The sequence below is a fragment of the Orbicella franksi genome, chromosome 1 (assembly GCF_964199315.1).
Source record: "Orbicella franksi chromosome 1, jaOrbFran1.1, whole genome shotgun sequence".
Taxonomy (NCBI): Eukaryota; Metazoa; Cnidaria; class Anthozoa; order Scleractinia; family Merulinidae; genus Orbicella; species Orbicella franksi.
Window position 1 is genome coordinate 13,370,085 of NC_138145.1, and position 17,262 is coordinate 13,387,346.

A 17,262-nucleotide genomic window follows, 5' to 3' on the forward strand; every position below is an offset into this window, starting at 1 on the left:
TTCTGTGTTGATGGGGTCTGTTGAGTGTTCGAAACACGGAATATATGATAGGAAACATTGAATTTTGAAGGAGATCCAAAACATACCCAGAATTTATAGGGCGACCTTCGTCATCACACGATACGCGTCAAAAAGTGTTGATCAAAGTTGTTACTCATGTTTAAGGTCATTCCACTGAATAAGAACCTACACTGAGATTTTTGTAAGACTTTGCCTATTGATTGTTTAAATTGTAGGAACTTAAATTTTGAAATAAAAATGGAGGGTCCCCATGTTCGTTTAGGAGCAACAGCATATTGTTTATACCCATGTAAATCCTTATAATAGCACCATGATTGTAGTCACGATTGCTTGCTAAATTCACGTTTCCGATGATTGCTTTTTGTTCTACATATTTATTTTACACAGAGAAATTTATTATTCAACTCAAAACAACAGAAAAAGTGATAGGTCACCATACTCGTTTGCGAGTAAATGGCGATTTACCTCTATGGCGAGGTCCAGCTGTAAAGAAGACGCCGCCATTTTTTAATGTGCGGGCGCTAATCACGCGTGAAATTATGTGTAGTAGGGATGCGCAATGCAATACATTGTCATTTTGTCGAGGCAACGTTGTCGCTCGTAGAGGGGTGGGGGGGGGGGATGGGGCGTCGAGCGTCGGGCGGTCTTGGAAAGAAACGTCGAGGCACTGTAAATTTACTGCATTGAAAAGAAAACTTCCAGAGTTAAATATTTTTACGAGAGGTTAGACTGTGTCTTTATCCTGGAGTGGAGGGAAGTGAAGAGTAAAGTACTCATTATTTTCCGTTTGTCGCGTTTTTAGCAACATGTATAATTAATAGGGACTAAGGAAACTTTCTGCTTTTCCTAAGATTTATATTTGCTCATTTGGTTATAAAAGTTCGGAGACCTTTGCATTTTCTCGCAAATTTATAATTTGAATTAACTTAGTGGAAATGGTTTCTTGGTAGATCGGAATAGAAAACAATACGTCATGGGAAAAGTATGAAAGATTCGTTTGTCGTGTATTGCAATGTATAACCTATAGGCCACCATTGAAAATTGAGAAACGGCGTGTAGTTGCCTTTTTCTATTTTGTAATTATTTTTCTTTACTGCAACACAAAGGACACTACTAACAAAACAAGACAGACACTACTTACAATACCACTAACGATAAGCTACTTATGCTACTTACTATACAACACTTCCTTAGAGTACAATTCCTACAATACGTTTACAGTTTGTTTGTTTGTTTGTTTTTTTCTTTTTTCGATTACACACCTATGTACCTAGCGAATGGATGATGAAATTAACGACACGCCCGGAACACTCATTACGAACTCAGCAGCAATATTTAGGTGTCAATACAACACGCAAACGATTTGAACCTGGTCACAACCGCTTCATATTCCCAGTAGTGTATTCCGCCCCCCCCCCCCCCTAAAATACAATTGATCCTATCATAGAAACCACATCAACTTGTTTTTCATTCGCATCTTAAACCTAGTAGTAGAGCGACTCAATTCAAAAACTTATCTAATGGGAAAAGCTCACCCTTCATCGCATGCTCGTAGTTATATGCCAAACAGTATGTTTCTTTGACTGATTATCCAGTTGCAAATGAGTATCAAACCCGCCCACAAAATCCTCAGCCTAACCCACAGAAAATGTCGAAGTAAGCCCAATATATGAAATGAATACTTCCTCCCTTTTTATAGAAGAATAATGATGGCCGTTCTGAACTGTATCGGGATCAAATCTTCTCACATACCATTTACCTTTACAGCAAGAAATTTGATTGGCTGTTTATAGTAGATCCAATCTGATTGGTGTGACACACATACATCTCTCACTCACTTACTCTCTCACTCATCCATTGTCACGTCCATAACATACCTCGACTCGCAAACGTCCAGTTTTGAAACACTCATTTTAATTTGAAAAAAGTTAAATTTCAGTTTTCAATGCTGCCTTGGCGAGTTGAAAACGTTTTCTTTGAATTGAAAAGTTCAGTATCATTTGGAAAAGGTTCTGACTTCGATTTAATAGTTCCACTATCAAACACAAAAGGTCCACTTTGAGCAACAATCAATCCTTAAAAGTTGAAAAAGAACTATTTACATTTCACGTTACACGACTTCTTGCGAGCTGAAAAGTCCCATCAAAACGTTTAGCAATTGAAAAACGTCTACATTTGAGTACAAAGTTTCATTGTAAATTTCCGTGTTCAGTTGAAAAAGTAGTTCTTGAGTTGAAAACTTCATTTTTCGTTGACGAGTTCCCGTTTTATTTCCAAAAGTTATCTTAAGAATTGAAAGGAGTTGCATTTTTAATTGACAAAGTTAAATTTTGCCTTAGAAACGTTCTTTCTGGTTCCATTTCAAGTTTACAACGGCAAAGGCTTAGTTACAAAAGCTCCCTCTTAAGATGAAAAGGTTCGATTTGGATTTAAAAGGTTTCATTGTCAGTTTATGGAGTTTCCTTCCAGGTTGAGCAAGTACCAGGTTTAAAGGTCCCTATCGAGTCAAAAGAGTTGCATTTGCATTTAAGCGTTAAGAACGTTCACTTTCTTTTAACATCAAGTCTCTATCATAGAAAAAAAATTGAACTTAATTGACTACACTACAACACTAAAACTTGCAAGAAACAAAACCTCGATTGATGACTGATCGCACGATCAATTGTTGCCTTACAGGGGGATTCATGCTGACGTCATTGTTTATATTTTCGTTTATTTACATACGGCTATGCGTACAGAAGGAAATATGTTATATATGAATTGACTCTAAGCAGATAAAGAGCTATTGAAACTTAATACATGGTGAATTTTTAGCTCTTTGGGTGTAATATTCAATGAGAAATTGTCTTTCAAAAACTGCAAAATTTCTGGGTGGCAAAAACGCTAATGAGCTCATACATTATTTGTAAAACTTTGAGTCTTAAAACCTGTGTTGTACAAAAAGTATTCAATACATCGGGCTCATATTCATTTGCAGAGTTAATCGTACTATGACCTTTCAATATTCAGAACTATTTTATTTATAGCTCCATCAGAAACTGAATTGCTCATGCTAATGAGGCAAATATTGTAAACAAGGATTCCCCTATTCAAGCAACTTATTTTTCCCTATTTCAATTTTTTTTCCAGTCTGTATTTTACACGCCGACATTTTCGGTCAGGTCCGTTCGAGTACAAACCTGCAGGACACTCTAGAAATGAGAATTGTCATTTTTCTTTTTAACAAATCAAGACAATTAAGTTTGTCTTTTGGCGTGGAAGAGTAATCGTCGGGTTTTACCATTCCCATAAGTACAGATTTTGAGAAGGTAAATTTGTTGTTTAAGTTTTGTAGAGGACGATAACAAAATGCTCCAAATATTTGATGCGTGTACAGAGCGGTTGAACTTATCTTCGAAGATATTCTCGCTATCGTTGTCGCAGATTGCTTTCAACTCCCTCAATAAATAAAACAAACAAAATAAGGAACTTACATTTTGCCAAATCCCATTGCTTGCTCCGCGCGTTTTCCATTCCTAGTTTATTTTTCCATTCTAGCAATCCTGCAAATTGAAAACCTTATGCGTTTTTTTTCACGTTATCAAGGGACCGTTCATTTTTTATGAGGGAGGGGGGGCTGGTGGGATTTGGGAAGCACCATTTAAAAATCGCATGACGCCCCCTCAGCTTACCAATTTTTTCATATGGCCCCCCCTTATAGCGGTCATTTTTTAGTATGACCCCCCCCAAAAAAAAAAAATTGAACAAACAATATTTAGATTTCAACTTTTTTAATATTTCTCTATTATCCCCCTACTTCACGTTATTGTGCTCACTATGAAGACAAAATTAGAATCCCTATATTACAGAGAGCTGTTTAAAAAACAAATCAAAAGAAAGAGAAGTCAATTTCGGATCTCCTAGTTATGGCTCGCCCTGAGCGTGTGGCATTTGGCCTCTCATTGGCATCTTCCTCATCTGAATTGATGAATGCAAGAATGACGTCACTTGAGTCATCTTCTCCCCCAAAGTCAATGGCATCACTGTCATACTCATCATTGTCACTTTCATCCGTTTCACTGCTGTCAGCACTTGCCCTGTTGTCATTTTGTGTCAATGTCCTGGCATTTCTCAGTGTTGGTTGGCCAGCTCTGAGAGGACTCTTCCGCTGCAAGCATGAATGTCTTACAATTGCCTTTACTTTCTCACTCTTGCTGCTTTTCAAATGCTGCTTCAGCCCGTGGTGGTTCAAGTACTTGTTTAGTTCTGGAACACGTAGCTTTTTAAGCTTGATTAGATCTTCGCACAACTCAGTCAAAGGATAATCCTCATATGATTTATCTTTTGCGTCCCTACTTAACTTTGCCTTTTCTCCTGCTCTCTTTTTCCTTTTTAATTCCAGCACTTCAAGATGCTGAAGATAATCCACCACAAACTTTGATTTGACAATAAACTTATCTGCAAACAGAGCAACGCTCTCTGGGTCAGATAAAACCAACCTGCCACTTCCATGCTCTTTCTTCGCTTGGACCCTTAGCTGCCAGTCATCTGGATCACGCCCTTCTTTTGGGGTCTTCTGGTAGGAGAGGTAGTGGTATTCCGGTAGGCAGGAATGGTCAGGAACTGGTTTAGGGTATCTTTGTATGGGTGGTCCAGTCCATTCACAACAAAGAGAACAAATTTCTCCTTCCTTTTCTTGACAGGACAACTTTAGAAACTCCCTGTAGTTCTCCCCCTCCTCATAGTGCTCATTCATAAACTTCTCAATCTTACGGAAGTAACAGTGGCCTGGAACAGAGTCTTTCCTTGCTCCTGCATTGTGATACTGAACCAAGTACAAAGTGTTGTGAGAAAACTGGAAATCTGTTGATGTGTTGTGTGAAACACATTGTTACATTTAATTTACAGATGTCTTTATTTGGAAGGTTTTTCCCTCTACTCTAGTGACAGGCATGTATAAATGTTGCCCTGTGCAGGTAGAACAAAAAGCTATGAGTGTTCTCAAATCTTGCAAATAGTGGATTACTTTTTACAAATTTTAGCATACTTGTTATGGTTTAAATTTATCTATGGTCTAAAATTTCTTAATTTTCAATGTGTCAAGTTCATTGTCATAATTCAGAACAAAGAGAAATGAAAATCCAATTGGTTTGAAAATTTTAGCCAAAACTAAATTTAAACCATAACATACCCATGAAGGGCTTTTCCAATCGGGAAAAGAGTGCATTACTACATAAGCATCATGAAAGAGGCTCATTCCAAAATGCGCAATAATGGCGAAAGCGACGAGTCGTTTAAGAAAAGGTTTACAGCTGAATGATCCAGGCAGTTTGACATCTTACAAGCAAAAGAAGCAATCTTTCTAAGTGCGGATGGCTGTTCAGAAAGGGCGAGTGAGTTTTCCATGCCAGGGTACCAGTTGAAGCCCAGTGATGGACGAAAACTGAACTTCTCCATCAAAGAGCACAGAGCAGTGGTGGAAAAGTTGAATGTCATATTGAAAGATGTAAAGGAACACGATTCCACACTCTTTCAGTCCATTGGGCTTGCTTTGAAGCAGGGCGAAGAATTTGCCCACAGTTTTAATGTAAAACAGATCAAATGTATAGAAGCTAAGTTGACGAAGGTCACGCAGGACATGGAAGCACTAGAAAATAAGAAGAGCAATTATAACAGCATATTCAAGGGCATACTCAAACAGCACATCAACAAAAGGAGAAGGAAAAAAGAAAACCGCAGAAAGTCAAATGAAAGAAAGAGGAAGCGGACTGAAAACAACATCCAACAAGTTTATGGAATCTGTGTTGGAAACCTGCTAGGAAATGATTTTCCAAAATGCCTTGTGTACCCTCCTAGAACGGCCGTCCCGGAAGAGTGTATTAAAGTTGTGGATGTTGCCACGTCGTTATTTAGAAGAGATGGGCCATACATCGCACAGCTCTTGGAAGGGAATTATTTCACCAATGCTGCAAGAAGCAGAATCACCACAAACCTTGAGCAGGAAGTCAGAGATTATGTTTACACCTTCATGTACCCTGAAGAGTACACTCTGACGGAAAGCATTGCTGCTTCTTGCCGCATTGGTGAAAGAGACTCCCATAGCAGCACAAGCGGCGACAAAGAACTCGACGACAGCGAAGATGAAGATGAGTGCCAGTGAAAGCTGCATTCGAAAATAAGTGTTAAATACTTCTTTTCAGTAGCTACAAATGCTTTTTGTCGCCAAACGTTTTTTTAAAGCAGAAGGAGAGTTTGTAATAAATTTGTATCCTGCCTTCTATGTTTATTCTATGGCAATTTTTTTGATATTCAAACATTATGCCATTTTAAAGTTTTACTAAAATATTTCACATGACCCCCCCTTTTTCCCTTATTTTTTTGGGATGGCCCCCCCTCGAAAGCCATTTTTTTTGCATGGCCCCCCCCCCCCCCCCCAAATCCCACCAGCCCCCCTACCTTATAAAAAATGAACGGTCCCCAAGTACAATAAAGAACGACAATGAAATCGGGGGCTGACCTTTTTTCAGAGTTTCATAAAACTTGTTAGCTAAGGGATAATCATAAGATTTTGAAAAGGGTTGGGGTGGAAAATGTGTCCCTCTTTCTGGATTGTACAAGACTTTTAGGCTCTGTTCGATATCCTTTTTTTTCTTGGTTCGTGGTGTACGGTTTTTCGTCTTTCTTTTTATTGCGCAGGACAATTTTTGGGGATTGTCCCCCTCAAAAATATAATAGTTAACACCTTATTAAAACTACACAACGTGAAGTCAGCTTAACTTACATTTTGCTGGGTCCTTTTGGTTTCTTTCTTGTGTCTGCTTTATCCAAATTCCCAAAATCCTGTAACGGATAAAGACATCATCAGTTATTTCATCGACAAATATTCAGCGCGACCAAAAATTATCGTGTTCTCCTCGTTACAGGCAAATATTCTTTTCGAACTTAAAACTTCTTACAGTTTTTTTTTTTTTTGCACTTTTTACAATTAATGGTTCGCTTTTAAGGGTATTGAACATCTAAAAAACTCGAAATAGCTTGAACGAGCAGGAGCACTTACATTTGGATTGGTTCTCTTTGTCTGTGCAAATGCTATCCTAGGTTTTAACGTCCATCTCTACAATCCTGTTGATCAAATAAAACAAATGCTTTATCACCAAGTTTTCAACCAACAAGAACAATAAGAGGAACCTTACTTCACACTGAGGGCTTCCAGCAACCTCGTGGATTTCTTTAGCTGTTCAGCAATGGTCCAGCACTAGTCACCAGAAAGCTGAAAAAAAACAACAACAGGAAAATCGGTTTTTATGCCAAAGATGTTACTATAAGTTTTAAAACTTTCCGACGTCAAAATTTATAGACCCTATTAATTGTTCTTTGTCGAGGCTAAAGTGGCTGAGAGCAAAAATATTCTAAACCTAACAGCAAGTTGCCAACGGTGAACTATTCTACAGTTCGAGGTAGTGTTAAAAGCCTAACATTCGTTTAAAGAGCAAGAACACGAAAATATATATAGTAAAAATATTCAACATTCCATCTAACTAATTTGGCAAGCTGTTCATGGTGATTTTAAAAGTGTTTTGAGCGTGGCGTGCAGAATATCTGCAGTAACCACTGTAGAAAAACATGAAATAAAAGAGGAGTAGCAAAATCTCGACCATAAAATTCATCTGAAAAGTTGTTTCAACAACATTTGATACCTTCGTGAAAGAAAGAGCACCGTTGAGCAACGGTTCTTCGCCTTGCCTCAAGTAAAGACATCTCTGTTCTGCACCACGTCTTAAAATTTCGCCATGTTCTGTTTCCTCGACTGAAACCGAGCGTTCTTGTGTCTTGGAATTAACTTTCTAGCCATTTTGAAGTCATTATAAAGCAGGAACAGGCGAACAGAATTGAATTTCTGCTTGAAGAAGTGAAGTCGAGTAGGTCTGTGGCCACACGTCACACTCAATTGAGGTGAGATACAAATGTGAATATACAATTAATCTTAACTTTAAATAATTAACACTAGTCCAACTTAAAGGAGCCCAGTCACGGTATTTTGGGTTATGTTGGCCACGTACAAAATTGCCTTTGAATTGAAGGAAACCTAAAAATACTAGTTTACCAGGATAGAGAAACAGCAAAAATATAATTTTAAATCACAAAAGAACAAGTATGGTTAAGGATGGAGAAGATTAATACGGATTACAAAGTACGACGAACTTGAACAACTTAGGCTTAACTTTTCAAGACGTGCAAACCGTGACGTAACTTCTTTAAAGCACCTCCTCTATTGTAGAGATAGGCTGACGTTCTTTAATTATGGCTTCGTTGACGCTCGTTATGTCCGCACAAATTCTGATATCCCCATCAGACTGGGGTACGACAACAAGCGGTGAAACCCACCTCGTTGGCCATTCAGGGACCTGATCTGATTCCACACTCTTGCACTTAATCCAACTTTTTTTTTTTTACTATTGCATACAATACTAACACTACTTACACTACTAAGACTTCTTACAATACTACCATTACCTACAATACTTATATTACTTACAATACTAATATCACATACGCCACTACTGACATTACTTACAATACGACCGTTACTTACACTACGATTACTACTAACACTACGATTACACACTACAACTACTACAGACACTCTGCCTACACAACTGATAATATAAATCTTGCTCTACATTGTACTCTAATTACACAATTACTTTTTGTGTTAACAAGATACTTTATCTAAAATTACAATACAGGTATTTGAATTATCATGAATGTACATATAAATTTACATAATTTACATAGTTCCATATGATGGAAAGAAAAGAAAACAAACAAGCAGCACTTACTCCTTTACAAAAAAAATGGATTGTTATTCAAAACTAGGTTCCATTTTGCCTGAAAATGTTTTAAGCTTAAGATGCTTTGAGAGGCTATAAGCTTTTCAATTTCATATTTTCTCTTGACCACATCTTCGAAAGGCAAAAAGAGAGGGATTTGTTTATTTTTGCGGCAATTCCATAAATAAATTTTACCTAAAATGATAAAGTAGTTCAGCAGGTTAGATTTCTGATCTAATATTCCTAATATAATGTTAATATATTCCAGTTTTATTTGCTCCCTGGTTACTGTCAACCAAACGTTTTCAAATTTAGTCCAAAATTCAGTTGAGAAGGAGCATCGATAAAAGAAATGTTCTAATGTTTCTCGAGAGGGTTGACAAAACGTACAAACATCACTTTGAATCCTTCCGATTTTTGCTAATCGGGTATTCAAAAACAAAATGTCGTTTAAAATTTTGAACTCAAAACATTGCACAAATGTTTCAAGAGCAACTGATTTTACCAGTACAAACGCTTTTCGAGTCTCTTCTTCACTTAGTTAAAATCTGACATTAGTTTATAGAACCCTCTTGAATGTTTGACTTTTTCGTGAATGAGAAAAGCATAAAAGTTTCTACTCTTGCTCGAGAGAGGATCAAAATCTTTGTTACCACATTTTAACTCAAGTGCATTTAAAACGTTTCTATCGACGATGAGATTCCTTAAATGCTTTGGCACAGATCAGCGAACAGCAGACCACGTCAAGTAATTTGAGCCTATCAGTCCCTTGTCCTTTGCTACGTTAAAGGATTCAACATTGTTCGGAGAATACATTAAATCTCTGATAAAAATTACCCCAGCATTCATATAGTTATGATAACAGATCGGTTTGCCGTCTATCTTTATATTACAATTATTCCAAATTATAGAGTCAAAAGCTTTAGAATCCGTTGAAAAATTTGAGCGAAATTCAGACCGCCACTTCAACATTTCTAAAACACTTTCTCTCGTACACCAAATGGAATCCTGCGTATAGGTTGTGCTGTAAGTTTATCTGCCGTTTCTCTACAAAGTAGCCTTCTGCCGTCTCCGTTCATAACTAAAAATCAGTTTTTCATGTAATACCAGTGTCAATGGACGTAATGTCAGCTGTAAATGTTCCTAGTGTAGTAAGTGGTTTGGTGTTCCCATAGGAGCTCATAGGGAAATAGGAATTTAGTCTATTTCCGGGTCTAGCACTGGATGTTCTGTGATTTTGAGCCACTCCCAAGTTCCCTGGCCCAAAAGGTTGCATGTCACTCCTGAGTCGATAAGGAAATTTGTCAAATGGACACCTCCATCCTGTGGCTCAACTTATCCCCCACAGAAAACACATAGTCCGGTGTCGAGTTCTGTTCTGTTTCGTTATCACTATCGACATAATTTCTGCTTGTCTTTCTGCCTTTTTTCTCTCACGATCACGCTTGAAGTATTTCTCCAGTCACGCTGACTGATTCCTTGTCTCTGCCCCAGCTGGATATCTTTAGAATGCCTCTCGCTACTCTATACTTTAAAATGTCCAATTTCTCCACACTGATCAAACTTTCTACCTCCACAAGAGACTATCTTGACCTCGAGCGAGGCACTCCTGTCCCTGGCAAGATGGTCCTCTCGACCACAGATAAAACAAGTCCCTCCTCTCACTACTTGCATCCATTTAACATTTACGAAACTGTTTCCCTGCACTGAACTAATGATGCCTCCTATCGCTCTGACATCCACAACGGTGTTCACTTGTTCTCAACTAACGTTACCCAACCGCTTCCATTTGCAGATCATGCCTAGCTGCTTGCTGTGTCCTAGTTGTCACTAGTTGATCATTCAGAGTAACGCTGCCCTCCTATTCTAAAAAAAAACCCTCCAGCATAATTTTGCCGAGTAACACTTGTCGGAGCGCGCGTAAATTACCCATGTTGGTTACTGCTCCCTCCCAGTGAAGTTCTCAGTTTGACCCTGATGTCATACCCAACTCTCCCGCGACCTCTGAAGGTGTAGTTATGGCCTTAAGGCCACCCCCAATCGTGGCTTAAGGTGGCTTACTACAGTTTTGATGGACTGTGACAACCCAACTTCTAACTCTTTTCAAAAATGTTCCAAGATGTTTTTCCTTTTTCTATTTACTGTTTGCTTAAGTCTTTTGCCATTCTTTGTGAAACTTGAACAATTTAACGTCAACAAAAAATACTTTACAATGAATGTTGACATTCATTGTAACAAATGAATGTTAAGGAATGTTCATTTGTTGACATTAAATTGTTCAAGTTTCACAAAGAATGGCAAAAGACTTAAGCAAACAGAAAATAGAAAAGGAAAAACATCTTGGAACATTTTTGAAAAGAGTTAGAAGTTGGGCTGTTATAATCCATCAAAACTGTAGTAAGCCACCTTAAGAAAGAGAGCACATGGTTTTGTTCTTACTGACTGTGAAGTTTCAGAAAGCACTGCAGCTGAAACTTTCCCAACAGAATGAAAATAATTTTAAATTTTAGTTTTAAGTTCTTGTTTACTTCTGATGATTTTGTTCCCTGATAGATTCTAAAAAGTTAGCTTGAAGAGTGCCCATCGCAATAAAGTCTTGGAAATTAAAACTTTCGACTTTCATGTCAAATGAAAGCAATTGAACTTAACAAAGTAAAGCTCATGATATTTAATTCATGTGGATTACCTTTGTAAAAAAAGATATTAATTGAACTCTTCGGGATAAAAAGGGGGCATAGTAGCTGGTGAAGACTCAAGTTGTTAAGTATTTTTTTCCTCCCATACAAACATACTTTTCTGTCTCAAATGGCAGTCTCGTTCAATGAAGTAAGGAATCCTGGAGTTTCCAAATTATGTGGCAAACAATGTAAGAAACTTTTTTCCACAGATACTAGTGTTGTGTTTTGTCTTTGTGGGGTGTGGGGAGTGGGGGGGGGGGGGGAGGGGGAGGTTCTCTTAGTTCATTTAACATTGCACATTTTTTTTTAACTTTGTTCTTTACTTCTAAGGTTGTCACAAATTTATTCACTTTGTCTTTAGAAGTGCCCCCACCCCCCCTCATCTCCTTAGGGGGAGGACATGAACACATACTATCCAGTGCAAACCATGTACACAGCTCCTTTAACAGTCGCAGCACATCAATCTAGCCTGAAGCAGTCAGTTTCTATACATTTTAATTACATATGGTATTCTTAATAACATTACTTCTAAAATCTAAAATAACATTAATCTTTCCCAGTTTAACTTGGATGATTTCTGCGCTTACATGTACTTTTATTTTTCTATACTCTTCACAACCTTGCATACAGCCAGTGCCTCTGAAATTATATTTTACCAATCAGAAATCAGCAAATGTGGAAAACTGTACTGTCCTGACATCACATTTTTGTTTACAAGAAAGACAGTCATGTCAGGCCACTTTTCCTACTGGACAATGCATTGAATATTCACAAAAAGAGATTTGAAATGTTAGAAATCATAACAGATTTAAATAACTGAAAACTGTGAAATATTTTGCACCTCTATGCTTTAAATTTGCCACCAGAACTGGGTCACTTGCTACTGGCAAACTTGCTCATCGAGTGTAGTAAGGTAGGATAATGGTCATGTTATTCCAAAAACAATTTGTTCTTTGTAAATGAAACTCTCAGTTCTCAAGTTAAGTATTTGAAGAGGCCAAAACAACTTTAACATTGTCTTTACTTTTGTTAACCACAAATAATAAGACTTCTTTTGTGTCCCTTCATTTGGACTGTAAAGTTTTGACTGCTGCTTGTACCATGGGCACAGCTGCCGAAGGCAAAGGAACATAGAAAAATTAAAATGTGATCACGGCTTAACCTAGCTTAACCCCGGCTCAAAAGAGTAAGATATTTTCTATTTAAAAATTACAAGGGCTACAAAAATTGCAAGAGTTATGCACAAAAAAGAAAAGAAATCCAAAACCCAAAAGGCATTTTTCAGCACAATAAAATTTATATTTATAACTATATTTGATATAGTTTTTGAAACTTCAAAACTTAACTGTTCTATTTTTATGCCTTCACACATGAAATAATTACATTGTGCATGTGTTAAAATAAAAGCCACAGATAGTGACATGCTAGAACAACTACCACATACAACTCATAGTCTTCTCATAGCCACCTGCAAGCAAAATGAATTTTTTGTTCAAAAAATCTAACCACATTGACTGTATTACTCATTGGTTAAACTGGATTCTTTACCAAAGTTAAGCCCCGGGGAAGGGGGTGTAGCGGCCAACTACACTGGGCCAGGCCAATAACTCGTATTCATTCAGGTTAGCACACATTTAATTTATGCAACTGAAACATCTGAACATTTGAAAGGTCTGAAAGATTCGCAGCGACAAGAAAACGATACGCTAGCTTACAAACTTTGTGTACAATATAGAAATACGAGCAAAATAACCAAGCGAAAGCCATACTTACAAGTTATTGTGCCTACATTCCTACAATTGCAGTACAAACCTAGAAATCTGTACGGTTACATGGCAAGAAAATAAAAATACCTACATATTCTTGGTCAGCAGTAATGACTACTTCATGTAGCAAATATGAAATGAAACTTACAAGGGGGCTCCCGTATAAAAAGGACAGTGGTGCTTGTTGTACCTTTTAGGTGTTAAAAATGCGGCCATAATACCTTTTGAGGTATTCAGCCTCAAAAGGTCCACAGCAGGAGCTTTCGTGATACATTTAAGAGTATAGAGCTGAAAAAAGGATAAAAGGAGACATTTGACAATCAACTGATTTATCACTAAATTTAAACATAATGAAGGTGTCAAACAAAATTAAAGCCATGCCCGCAAAACAGGATCTTGGTACCTCTTAGAGGATCTTGTTAAAATTTCCAACAAGAACCCAGTCCTTTTCATATAGGAGTCCATCTCCACCCCCGCAAGGGAGTTAAGCTACCATTCTCTAGTTCCTCTTTATCCACACAAATTCAAGAACAGTAAGCCTTTAATGAATCGCTTGATTCACCATTCATAAGAGCAACTGTGTTTGCAATGTGGCTTAAAAGACCAGCAACGGGATCCATGTCATCCCTTACCCAAACTTGCTTTGAAAGGTATTTCTCAACAGCTCGTTCTCTCTCCTTCGGAGACAGAGATAAACTGGGCTCTTCTGGTAAATGCACAGTAAAGATTATGGCTACCTCTTTGTGTGGTGCATTCTGATCGTGACAGTAAGCGTAAAACAACATGGGTGATGGAGGTGGGAAGAGCTCCAGATGATGAATAACTGCCACTCTGTGGCCATCCAGAAACTTTTTGTTCAAATAGACGTCCATATATTTCTTGACCTTGTCTCCTGGATACCTTTTTTGGTCAGCTCCATCAATTCTGGCTAAATTTCTCTTGTGTCTTGGATCTAGCTTTGCGGCAAGTTTAACAGCCAGACAATCTACCCACTCATGAGCTGGGGGCGGTGCAGCCAGCAAAAATACCAGTGGTTGTGAAGGATGATTATTTCTCAGGTGCGCCAAGCCACGGTTCTTTAAAATCTTCCAGAATCTTTCTGTCTGATTAGTAAACGATAATTGTAACTGGTCGACACCATGTCCGAAGATTTTCACCAAGTCGAAGTCACCTTTCATTCCAGGCTCAGGAGAAGAAATACAGATAGCAACTAGCAGACATGCAATTGCACAGCCAATAAGAAGTCCCACTGAATTGCGTACGTACCCTAAACCTGGTTTCGATGGAGTACCTTGCATATCATCATATTTCTTCTTGACAACTTTTCCCCTCACTTTTAGCAGCACAGCTTCATACTCATATTCTGCAACGTGCATCGTCTTCACTTTCCCTTCTTTAGTTGATATTTTACCACTACCATTTTCATCAGAGGTTGTAGAAGCCATTTCCTTGCTCAAATTCTGTTTTCCTACCTGGCCTAAGAAAATGTGCAAAGCTTCGGCGTTTTCTCGGAAAATCATCGCTTGGTAGCCGCTCATGTAGTTGACTGTTCTAACAACGAAGTTCACTGGTCCATTGATGGGCTCGACCAATAAGAATTTTTCTAAGATTTTTTCTTGGAATAGGCGAGTGATTTTGCTCAAAATGGAGAGATTAAAGCTTCTGTTGTTGCGAACATCGATGTTTTTGTCGGGGAATAGCGTCATAAAGTCGGAATAATAATGGGAATCGAAATACACCAATAGTAGCGAACCAAGGTGCTACAAATAGCGACACGTAACAATTGACCTCATCGCCTGATGAAGACTAGCAGTCGAAACGTCGCGATCTACATCTCAAAGTGACTTTATCGTGAGACAAACGAAACAAAAAAATTCATCTATCCTAAGAGCATTATTGATTGAAAGTGCCATTGGAATTGTTGCAGTTCCTATGGTTGCTTACCTTGGACGTAAAGTGTACTGTCAGATCAAGGAATGCTGCACCGACAAGTGATTTGCACCGAACATAACTGGTCTACAATCATCTCTCCGAAGACGTGTTTTTGAACAACATTTAGTCACAGAGACCGTATTAAAGGCAGTTGTAGAGCATTTGAATAACAAGTCTCCCAGTAAAGCGTTGGCGCTTTCCTTCAATTTGGCTGGACGGGATCAGGAAAGAACTTTATCAGCAAAATCGTCGCCGAGTACATTTTCAAGAGAGGGATGGAGAGTAGTTTTGTTCATCAAATTATTGCCACACATGACTTCCCTCACCGATCTTATGTGGAGTCTTACAAGCGTCACCTACGCACTCTGGTGGCTGACTCCGTGTCGAAGTGCCCTAGGTCATTGTTTATCTTTGACGAAATGGATAAAATGCCAATAGGGCTCATAGATGTCCTCAAGCCTTACTTAGACCACTACCCTGATGTGGGAAAGATAGACTATCGCAAAAGTGTCTTCATTTTCCTCAGCAATACGGGGGACATCTAATAAACAGTGCTGTGCTAACCCACTGGAAGGAGGGAAAGAAAAGGAAAGACATTAAAATCAAACAGATGGACAAGGTTATTAACCTTGGAGAATTTAATAACAAGGGCGGATTTTGGCATTCATCTCTAATTGAAAAGAATCTCATTGATTACTTCATTCCATTTATGCGGTTGGAGAGATCCCACATCAAAATGTGTGCTAAGGCTGACCTAGAACAGAAAGGACACCCAGTCACTGAACAGATCCTTAACGATGTAGCTGACGAGCTAATCTACTTTCCTGATGACTTGAAGGTCTTTTCCCAGTCTGGTTGTAAGAAGATTCCCAGTAAAGTAGACTATATATTGGGTTAAGGTAACAAAGTGTTTTAGAGTTAGTTTTGAGTATTACCTTGTGTGATTCCTGTTATTACTTCATATGAACTTTTGCATGGAGAACCTGTGGTAGGCACTGGGAGAAAGTTGGAACATCTGGAGTGGGTGGTTCCCAGTTTCATCCTAGTACACAAAAACTTTGGAAGTGCGTAATTTTTGAACCGTTTTTCCTGTTAATGCTGACAGTTTGCTACTGATTTTTTGGGGTCAACAGCCCTGCTTTTTCCCTTCCCCTGTTCTTTTCATCCCAGCGGCCAGAAAGTCAGGTTAGAGCAGGGATGCAAGAATCACTGTGACAACCTCCTCATAGCTTGAAGAGAATGAATGCAGGCCAGGTATTAAAGATTTCCTATATGATATCTACAGGTCATTTGGTCTCACCCAGCCTCCCTGTATTTGATGTTACCTCTAGAGACCCCCCAAAAATCCTATCTTCAGCATTAGAGATCTAGTTTTGGCCAATATGCCTTGCAGGCTGTGAGCTATGGGAAACAATAGAAACTTCGCTATTATGTAAAGCAAAACATTGTTACCAATGCACGAAAAGTGTAGTGGTCCGTACTGGATCTTAAATGTTGTCACAACCCTGTTGAATAGAAGTGGTAGTGATAAAATTCATTGGCTGGTTCCATAAAATATCCATACCCACTCCAATGAAGATTACTTTTCGGATAGAGGACCATCAATGTCCACTGTTCAGGGCTTGACAAAAGTGCCATCCTTTCGTCTGGGACGAGTAGATTTCCCTGCTGGGCAATTAACTTTTTATTGTCACTTGGCCAATGGGCAAGGGCCCAGGCAAGTTGTCTGCCAACTAAATTAAAAAAAAGTCAACTAAAACTTGCCCAGGGCAAGCAAAATTTGAGAGCTGCTTGTCTGAAGGGCAAGCTAAAATTCAAATTTTTTCAAGCCCTGATTCTTATGTGCCATCTTCTGTAATTAAAGGAAGTTGTTACTACTGCTATTGGAAATAATCCAAGGGGGAGAGAGGTCTTGAAAGCCAAAATTTTATTGGATGATGTGAACCAAAACAAAACACAACTTAATTAATGGAATTGCTACAAAGATGGGTGGTGTGTGTGTGTGTGTGTGTGTGTGTGTGCGGGGGGGGGGGGGGGGGGGGTCAAACCTAATAA

At 38.5% G+C, this 17,262-nt stretch overlaps 1 protein-coding gene, 1 long non-coding RNA gene and 1 pseudogene across 3 annotated transcripts in view; 1 reads left to right on the forward strand and 2 right to left on the reverse strand.

The window, feature by feature from the left end:
- Nucleotides 1-2,390: 2,390 nt before the first annotated feature.
- On the reverse strand, nucleotides 2,391-8,815 carry LOC145478228 (uncharacterized). Its single transcript, XR_014048215.1, has 5 exons — nucleotides 7,698-8,815; nucleotides 7,194-7,270; nucleotides 7,058-7,122; nucleotides 6,782-6,840; nucleotides 2,391-3,563 (listed from the first exon to the last, which is right to left on the reverse strand). It is a non-coding gene; the product is annotated as an uncharacterized LOC145478228 (long non-coding RNA).
- Nucleotides 8,816-11,766: 2,951 nt separating this feature from the next.
- Nucleotides 11,767-15,060, reverse strand: LOC145491851 (torsin-1A-interacting protein 2-like). The gene has a single exon (XM_081471137.1). The coding sequence runs from the start codon at nucleotides 14,979-14,981 to the stop codon at nucleotides 13,800-13,802; it is 1,182 nt and encodes a 393-aa protein (XP_081327263.1). The 5' UTR covers nucleotides 14,982-15,060; the 3' UTR covers nucleotides 11,767-13,799.
- A 120-nt stretch (nucleotides 15,061-15,180) lies between these two features.
- Nucleotides 15,181-17,262, forward strand: part of LOC145491883 (torsin-1A pseudogene) — a 32,404-nt pseudogene continuing 30,322 nt past the window's right edge. Inside the window, exon 1 of the transcript XR_014049896.1 lies at nucleotides 15,181-16,461. The product of XR_014049896.1 is annotated as a torsin-1A pseudogene (transcript). The remainder of the gene's footprint in view (nucleotides 16,462-17,262) is intronic.